The 8,919-nt window shown below is 50.8% G+C and overlaps 1 protein-coding gene across 5 annotated transcripts; it reads left to right on the forward strand.

Moving 5' to 3' along the window:
• The first annotated feature begins 5,228 nt into the window (after positions 1-5,228).
• On the forward strand, positions 5,229-8,609 carry LOC109776940 (uncharacterized). Of its 5 annotated transcripts, none has more exons than XM_020335599.4 (5): positions 5,229-5,717; positions 5,821-5,939; positions 7,641-7,715; positions 7,896-7,994; positions 8,224-8,609. In XM_020335599.4, the coding sequence occupies exons 1-5, from the start codon at positions 5,318-5,320 to the stop codon at positions 8,464-8,466; spliced, it is 936 nt and encodes a 311-aa protein (XP_020191188.3). In that variant the 5' UTR covers positions 5,229-5,317; the 3' UTR covers positions 8,467-8,609. The 5 variants fall into 5 exon arrangements, with proteins under 5 accessions (XP_020191188.3, XP_020191187.3, XP_020191190.3 ...); XM_020335598.4 differs by having other exon boundaries at positions 5,230-5,717; positions 8,221-8,609; XM_020335601.4 differs by having other exon boundaries at positions 5,230-5,717; positions 7,896-7,985.
• Positions 8,610-8,919: the final 310 nt, after the last annotated feature.

Below are 8,919 nucleotides of genomic sequence, written 5' to 3' on the forward strand. Positions count from 1 at the left end.
AGGAGCGCGAGTAGGATCTTCTGAGGCATGGGGTATCGTGCCCTCGCATCCCGCTGCACCGCGCTGACGAAGTACACCGAGTGCTCGACGAGGGCGGGAGAGCTGACGGAGTCTTCGACCTCCGAGGGTTGAGGTGTCTCTTCGGGGTCTTCGGCTTCAGGGGCTTGGAGGTCTGTCAGGGCAGCCGCTGCTTCGGGAGCTTCGCCTTGGTGCTACGCCGCTTCGTCCGGCCTGGAGGTTCCGCTTGGTGGGCCCTTAACCCTGCGCTCTTCTCTGAGGGTCACCAGCGCTGAGCTGGCGGAGTGGGGTGTGGCAGACAGGTAGAGCACCAAGGGCTCGAGGGGCCGAGGCGCCACCATCACTGGCGGGCTGTTCAGGTATCTCTTGAGGTCTTAAAACGCTTGGTCGGCCTCCGGAGTCCACTCGAATGGGCCTTTCTTCTTCATCAGCTTGAAGAATGGTAGGGCACGCTCTCCCAGCTTGGAGATAAAGCACCCCAACGCAGTCACGTGACCGGCAAGCTTCTGCATCTCCTTGAGGGTCTGCGGTGGACTCATGTCTTCGATTGCCTTGACCTTTTCCGGGTTTGCCTCGATCCCTCTGTGGGACACGAGAAATCCCAGCAGCTTGCCGGAAGGGACACCGAACACGCACTTCTCCGGGTTGAGCCACAAGTTCACCTGGTGTAGGCTCGCGAAGGTCTCTTCCAGGTCTTGGATCAAAGTTCTCGCCTCCCGAGACTTCACTACAATGTCGTCGACGTAGGCCTCCGCGTTTTTCCTGAGCTGCCGCCCTAAGGCGATGTGCATCAGCCGCTGGAAGTTCGCTCCCGCGTTGCGCAGTCCGAAAGGCATGCAAGTATAGTAGCACACCCCGCACGGGGTCAGGAAGGCGGTTTTCTCCACATCTTCTACCGCCATCTTGATCTGGTGATAGCCAGAGAACGCATCCAGGAGGCACAGCAAATCGCATTCGGCGGTGGAGTCGACGATCTGGTCGATGCGTGGAAGCGGGAACGGGTCTTGGGGGCAGGCCTTGTTGAGGTTGGTGAAGTCGACACACATGCGCTCCTTCCCGCCTTTCTTCGGCACAACAACGGGGTTCGCCAGCCACTCGGGGTATCGAACCTCGCGAATGGCACCCGCCGCCTCCAGCTTGCGGGTTTCTTGGATGATGAAGGCCTGCTTCTCCGTGGAATGTCATCTCGCCCGCTGCTGCACAGGGCGTACGTTGGGGCACACCTTTAAGTGATGCTCAATCACCCCTCTCGGGTTTGGGTTCCCACGCGAATATCTCCTTGTTTGCGCGCAAGAACTTCACCAACGCTCCCTCTTGATTAGGGTCGAGGTCGGCGCCTATGGTAAAGGTGGCTCCTGAGGACCCGTCTTCATCGACTGGCACCTGCTTGGTTTCTGCCTTGTCTTGAGTGAACAACTACTTCTTCTTGGTTGGTGCGGCTCCCTCAGCCTTGGAGGCGTCCGTGTCGATGGGCCGCGCCGTCACGGCGGACTTGAGGGCAAGCTTCAGCGTCATCAGGGCTTCCTTGGTGTCCCCAACTACTGTGAGGACACCCTTGCTCCCGGGCATCTTCATGAGGTTGTAGGCCGGATGGGTCGCCGCCATGAACTGAGCCAGGGCCGGGTACCCGAGGATGGCGTTGTACGAGAGGCCGATGTGGGCGATGTCGAAGTCGATCAGCTCGGTGTGGTAGTTGTCGCGCGTGCCGAAGGTGACTAGAAGGCGGATCTGTCCCACGGAGTGGGCGGCGACACCGCCAACTCCTAAGAAAGGCTTGCTGAGGCGGAGCCGCTCGAGTGGTATGTGAAGAAGGCTGAAGGCCTCCACGGAGAGCAAGTTGAGGCCGGTGCCGCCGTCGATGAGGGTCTTGGTGATGGACATGTTGCAGATGGTGGGCGTGCAAAGCATTGGGAGCATTCCCGAGCCGGCAGTGGAGACCGGATGATACCCTGAGTCGAAGGTGAGGTCGGGCTCGGGTGCGGCCCAACCGGGGGAGCCCCCGGCCGCTTGGAAGCCGCGCCGATCTGGCGGAGGAACGGCTTGATGTGACGGTCTAAGGGCGGCGCTTGAGAGCCACCGAGGAGAGCCGCGACCGCGTGGGGGGCCGGTGCCGTGAAGCGCGCGACGAAGAGATTGCACAGCTCCTCCCAAGATGCCACCGTGGATCCGGGGAGGTTGAGTAGCCAGGCGCGTGGCACGCTAGTTAGGGCCAAGGGAAGCCAGTTTGCCATAACCTTGTCGTCGCCCCCGGGCCTGAGGACGGCTTCCTCATACGCTAGCAGGAAAACTGACGGGTCTGCCGTGCCGTCGTAGCGTGGCGGCATCTTCGGCTTGAACTTGGGCGGCCAATGCACCCACCGCAGGGCGGGAGTAAGGGCCCGGAGCCCCAAGGCGCCGCCGTGGGCGCCCGCAGATCTAGCCGGAAGAGCAGCGCCAGCCATGGGGAGCGGGCGTGAAGATGGTGGAGCGCGAATCGACGGAAGGAAAGCTCCTGCGCACCCCTACCTGACGCGCCAAATGTCGGATTTCGGGTTCCGGCAAAACCCTTAAGGTTCGAACACTGGGGTGCGCGCGAATATCTCCCCCTCGCCGATCACACCCTCACACGCTTCGCGATCTCTAAGCTTGGCACGACGAACTCACAACACACAAGACACAAGATTTATACTGGTTCGGGCCACCGTTGTGGTGTAATACCCTACTACAGTGTGGTGATGGTGGATTGCCTCTTGGGCTGAGGATGAACAGTACAAGGGGAAGAACAACCTCCTGAGGAGGGGTGTTCTTGTGCTTGGTGAACTTGTGGGTGTGTGGATCCGATCTCCATCCTCCCTCTAATGTGGTGGCTAGTCCTATTTATAGAGGCCCTGGTCCTCTTCCCAAATATTGAGCGGAAAGGGATCCCACAACGGCCAAGTTTGAAGGAGGACAGCTAGTACAGCTTATCCTGACGAAAGTAGTCTTCGACTGCCAAAGGCTCTGGTGATGACGCCGTCTTGGGCTCCACGATGACCTCCGTCCTGCCGTCCTGCTGGTCTTGGTCTCGTTGCACCGATATGGAAACCTTTTCTTGCCGCCTCGGTACTCCTCGCCTGCGCTTGCCTCCTTAGCACCAAAGAGGAAACAAGGACACTGTGCCCGCTGGTGCCCGCCTGGCTTTGGTCGTCATGGCTTACGTCATGAGATCCTCGCGAGGTTTGCCTTTCCTTGATCTCTCCGCCCCTCGCGAGCCAGCCTGGTGAGGCCGCTCCTAAGGAGGTCTTGCGTTGTCCGCCTCACGAGGGGCTTGAGTGCTTGTTGGTGAAGATGGGCTGTTCGGGCCTGCTCGCAGAGCCACGCTCGGCCGCAGGCAGGCAAGTCTGGGGACCCCGTTCCCAGAACGCCGACAATGAGTGTCCACCATATCTACCTATATGCGGTATTTACCTGCCGTTCCAAGTAAATTTGCATGTGACAAACTCTAAACCTTCAAATAATAATCTGTTTTGTATGCCCGAATCACTCATGTAGCGACTAGGGGCTGTCAGTATCTTCCATGCTAGGTGGGTTATTCTCACGATGAGTGGACTCCGCTCATCATTCACGAGAAAATGGCTGGTAACCGGGATGCCCAGTTCCATGCTCAAATCAAATCAAATTATAATTGCAAACAAAACTCCCCCAGGATTGTTATAGTTGGATGGTAGCCGTTGTTTCGGACTAGCCGTGGAAGATGCTTGTTGGTGGTGGAGGAGTAAAAACTTTACTATTCTGTTCGGGAACCCCTATAATGTTTCTAGTATGGAAGATATTGGGAACTCTTGGTTGTTATGTTAACAATGAAAGCATACCTCTCAAAATTATTTTCATCTCTGTTTTAAAAGCTTCGAGCTCTGGCACCTCTGCAAATCCCTGCTTCCCTCTGCGAAGGGCTTATCTTTTACTTTTATGCAAGATTCAGTAGTATTCCTTCTCATTCCAACCTACTCTTTAGGTGGCAAGCATCATGTGATGGGGAAAGATCTAAACATATATGGCCATTCAAATATATTTGATCATGAATTATTATTGTTGTCAATTATCTATATGATAAATAAGTTGGGAGGCGAAACATTAAGCCCCTATCTTTCTCTGTGTTCAATGGATGTTATTTGTTCTAAAAATATGCTTTGAGTGGTAGCAATCATGGAAGACTATATGATAGTTGAGTATGTGGGATTTGCTAAATCAAAGCTCTTACATAGACCCTTCCTGAAAATAAGATGAATTGCATTTGTTTGATGACCAAGAACATAGTTTGTTAGTTTTCAAGAAAGTTTATGGTCTATGCTTTAACATGTGAATAGCTTGTTACTTGATCATGAGAAGTTTTATGATATGAGCTACTGTTATGATATATAATGATGATGCTAGAAAAAGTGACTGAAATTATCATTGATCAAACTTGTGCGCTTGATAGCATTCCACATCAAAAATTCTGTTTTTATCATTTACCTACTCGAGGACGAGCATGAATTAAGCTTGGGGATGCTTGATACGTATCTATAATTTTTGATTGTTCCATGCTATTATATTATCAATCTTGAATGTTTTATATGTATTTATATGCTATTTTATATTATTTTTGGGAATAACCTATTAACCTAGAGCCGAGTGCCAGTTTCTGTTTTTTTTCTTGTTTTTGAGTTTCCCAGAAAAGGAATATCAAACGGTGTCTAAATGAGCTGAAAATTTGTGGTGATTTTTTACGGACCAAAAGAAGCCCCCGAAGCAAAAGAGTTGGGCCAGAAGAGTCCCAAGCCAACCACAAGGATGGAGGGCACGCCCTACCCCTCTGGGAGGGTGCTCCGGTCTTGTCATTGACTCGTGGACCCCCTAGGCCAAACCAACGCCAAAAATTTCTATAAATACAGAAACACCCGAAAAGAAACCTAAATCGGGAGTTTCGCCGCCGCAAACCTCTGCAGCCACGAAAAACCAATCGGGATCCTGTTCCGGCACCTTGCCGGAGGGGGAAACCATCACCGGTGGCCATCTTCATCATCCCGACGGTCTCCATGACGAGGAGGGAGTAGTTCACCCTCGGGGCTGAGGGTATGTACCAGTAGCTATGTGTTTGATCTCTCTCATGTTCTTGATTTGGCATGTCTTGATGTACCGCGAGCTTTGTTATTATAGTTGAATCCTATAGTGCTTCTTCCCTTCTATCTTCTTGTCATGAATTGAGTTTTACCTTTGAGGTTTCACTCTTATCGAATTGAATACTACCCGCCGCCCCCAGCCGCCTCTTACTGCCGGATCCGACCCGACCACCATCGCCATGGCTCGGCGCCTCCACCTCCCGGCGATGCATCCGACCTCCCCGCGCGGTGTGTCCACCCCCGCCGACGCGTCCCGCCGCCCTATGCCCCGCCGCCGCGCGTCGCCGCCCCATGCCCCGTCGCCGCGCGCCGCCGCCCCATGCCCTATCACCGTGCGCCGCCACCCCCAGCCGCCTCTTACTGCCGGATCCGACCCGACCACCATCGCCATGGCTCGGCGCCTCCACCTCCCGGCGATGCATCCGACCTCCCCGCGCGGTGTGTCCACCCCCGCCGACGCGTCCCGCCGCCCTAACCCTCCCCTTCCTCGTGTCAGTATGGGCAACATCCAGCCGGTGCCTGAACCCCATCCCACCGGCGCGGCTCACTGCAGTCGTGGTGCTTCTGCGCCACGCCGCCGTTGGTCAATGCCCCGTCTTCCGCGGCTCTCCGTTGCTCCCTATACATTTTCTTCTCACCGAGAAGTAATTCCTCCCTTGTCCTCTCATGGTGACTATTGCAGAAAATAAACACACGGGGACGTGCTGCCCTCAGTCCTCTGTCGACGGATCCAGCAGTGCAGGTTCTCCGGTGCGTGAAGTATTGCCGGCGTCATGCCCATTGAGAAGATGCAGATTTTCTGTAAGCACATTCATCTATTTAGTTCTGTGTTCTGTTGTTTGCCCCAGTTGATCCTTGTGTTATTGCTTCTATGTTGTGCTGCTTGTGCACTTCTGATCCCATCATGAAGGAAAAAAGACAAGCGAGCTAAGTACTTGTTTGGAAAGATTGTAGGTTCAAACACATAAACCTAAAGAAGTTAATTGAAGAATTTTGGTTTTGTTAAAGAAAATGTGAATTTTGGTTGGAATCATTTAACATAGAACTACTCGACTTTCCTTCTCTCTAGATGTATTACTATAGTAGATGGACAGAGTAATTAGATGCATTCCTATGCAATATGTATGTTCATATAGATATATGGAACAACTCTCATTCCCTACATGCACATGGTAGATGGTCGGCTACTAGTCTGCTAATGGAAGAGCCCCCAAAACACAACTTGAAGCTGTTATCTCTCCCGAATGCTTTTGAAGAGCATCAATTGTTTTCAGTTCATATTTTGATTGCTTTTCAGTGCATCAACTTCCCCGATCATAAGTCCAATTTCCTTTGTGTTCCCATGTTCTTTCTATAGTACAAGAGGTGCTTGTCGTTATGCCTGATAATGAGCACATGTACCAGAGTTTATTTTGGAAGTCCAGAAAAGCGTCGAGGTAAAAGCAAAAACCTACAATTTGTGCATGTCATCTGTTTGTGGAAAATGTCTGAGCAAGGACACAAATAGTTCACACTCAAAACTTAAAAAGAAGCTTTATGTAGTGTCAGTACTTAAAATAAGAACAGAAGTTCAAGCTCAAAACTTTAAAAAGTTCAGTACATAAAGGTTCACACTCCTGCTTAGTAACTACCTCAATTGACCCTAATTCTCTCCGCCAGACGGCCTCCGTCGTCGCGGTCCGCCCGGTGACGTGCACTGTCATCCATGGTGGCCTGCGCCCCGACCGTGGCCACCCGTCTTCGAACGCGCTCACCGACGCCTTCAGTTCAATCCACCTCCCCTTTCTGAAAATCTTTTCCTTCAGTTCCACCGTACCTAGAAAATCAGTTCAATCCATCTCCCTATTTTTGAAAACACATACACCCTGATTTCGATCTAGGAGAACGGCCATTTTCTGGAGGATTTTTTTCACTAGTGTCATGTTTTGTTGTCAATGCTGTCTAATTTCAGCAGTGTCATGTTCTGCTGTCGATCCCGTCCTCGGCATCCACGAGCGTGAGCACCCCGTGTCCGGCGGCGAGATGAAGGCCACCCGTGATCCCTGCTTCCCGTCATCACTTCCACCTCGTGTGAGTTCGCTGCCCAGAACAAGCACGGCCAACTACAGTTCCCGCTGGTCGCCTTGGCCACCCTCGGCCACGAGCTCGTCCACCATGGTTACTGGCAGCTGTCCAAGTGGAGCGCCGACATCAGTCCAGGTAGAATCGCGGCCACCATCTTCACCAAGCGCTACACAGCCGTCAAAGTCGAGCACACACAAAAGTCCAAGGTGATGCATCAATCGTCCAACAGTGCAGCTTCTTCCCGACCTTCTGCCCATGGCGCTCGAGCCACCTGCACCTCTTTGCATCAGTTCTAAAATTCCCCGCGCATCAGTACACCTATGTATTGCTTCTGCGATTTTCAAATATGGTTACAGTTGTTGCTTCGATTTTGTTGTTGATGTACATAGTTGCCGATGGAATGAATTACTAAAAGTTCAAATTTGCTAATTCCTGCAGTTCTGGTTCTCTAGATTGGTCTTGATAAAGCTTTCATACAGGATGCAGCTTAAGCTGGAGTTCGTCGCTAAGCAGGTGTGATTATGTAAAGTTCAAGTTTTTTGTGTGTGATGCAGTATAGCTCAACTACATTTTGTGCCCTCTTTACTTCTAAATTGCTGACTGGATGTTGAACTAATTCTCTGCCTTCTCCATCACTTACGTGGTTCCCTATTTGGTTGATCTATTGTACTCATGTATATTTCAAAATACTAGGAAACATGGCTATCAATTATCTTGTATACAGAAGGTTTGGGACTGGATCTTGTAATGAAAGCTGGAGCAGAAGAAGTCCAGGAGGGAGAGGTGTGTGATGTATGTACACTTAATTACCTATGGTGCACTTGTTTTTTTTTTCCAAACTTTACTGTCTATGTGAACTATTTCAAGCTCATGGTGCGGTTACTACACTAAATAAAATAGTTCAGCCTATATGTGTTAGTAGTTCACCTTTGCTAAGTATAGCATGTTGTCTGGTTGGAAAAATTGATTCACTTTGCAAAAACTCTAGAGGTCAACAATTTCTTTTTGTTTGTTACAGCAGTTCGGCTTCCACGGCGCTGCCGACGTGCTCCCCTCGGCTTCCTGCAGTTCGAGGACGGACACCCCAGGTTCTCAAGCAGCAAAGTTATCGCACAAAGTTGAACTTGCTGCTGCACCATCTTCACCAAGTCAAACTTGCAACAGCCAGGGGATCCACAGTCGTTGGGAGCTGTCCAAGTCCAGCTATGACCGCAGTCCAAGTGGAACTGCGACCACCATCTTCACCCAGTGCTGCACCCATTGAGCACCCACACAGTGAGAACGCCATCTCATTGAGTGACAATATTATGTATGTTTGATTTGCTCAACCTTAGAACTTGGAGATATTCACTCTATTTTTCTATGATGAAGGCACACATGAGATCATGTGCTATGGTTATCCCCCTATTTTGTTTCTTCAAATGTGTATTTTGTTTCTTATAATGTGTTGTTCCCTTGTTCGATGAGGTAAAACAAAGAAAAATAGTGAAAATGTCATTCAAGACTTGTCCGGTAGAAAGTGTGGAGAAGAAAACAGAAGTTTTTAAAACAAGGGAATGGTAAAAATTTAAGTCCGTTCAACTATATAAATCATGCAGGTGCGATGGCGATGACGCCGTCAGTAAGGATGAGAAGGAAAAATTAAAACTAAACAAAAAGAGCTTCAAGTGATTATTTTTTGAGAAGTACAAACTCTCTAGTACCATAATTTTGAATA

The sequence above is a fragment of the Aegilops tauschii genome, chromosome 2 (genome assembly GCF_002575655.3).
Source record: "Aegilops tauschii subsp. strangulata cultivar AL8/78 chromosome 2, Aet v6.0, whole genome shotgun sequence".
Classification (NCBI taxonomy): Eukaryota; Viridiplantae; Streptophyta; class Magnoliopsida; order Poales; family Poaceae; genus Aegilops; species Aegilops tauschii.

What these genes read in the sequence shown, in the direction of transcription:
- LOC109776940 (XM_020335598.4), top strand. Translation starts at nt 5,318, where the DNA reads ATGGCTCGGCGCCTCCACCTCCCGGCGATGCATCCGACCTCCCCGCGC. An exon ending in TGAGAAGATGCAGATTTTCT is followed by an intron (nt 5,940 to 7,640) that starts GTAAGCACATTC and finishes TAATTCCTGCAG; the next exon opens with TTCTGGTTCTCTAGATTGGT. An exon ending in AGGAGGGAGAGGTGTGTGAT is followed by an intron (nt 7,995 to 8,220) that starts GTATGTACACTT and finishes TGTTTGTTACAG; the next exon opens with CAGTTCGGCTTCCACGGCGC.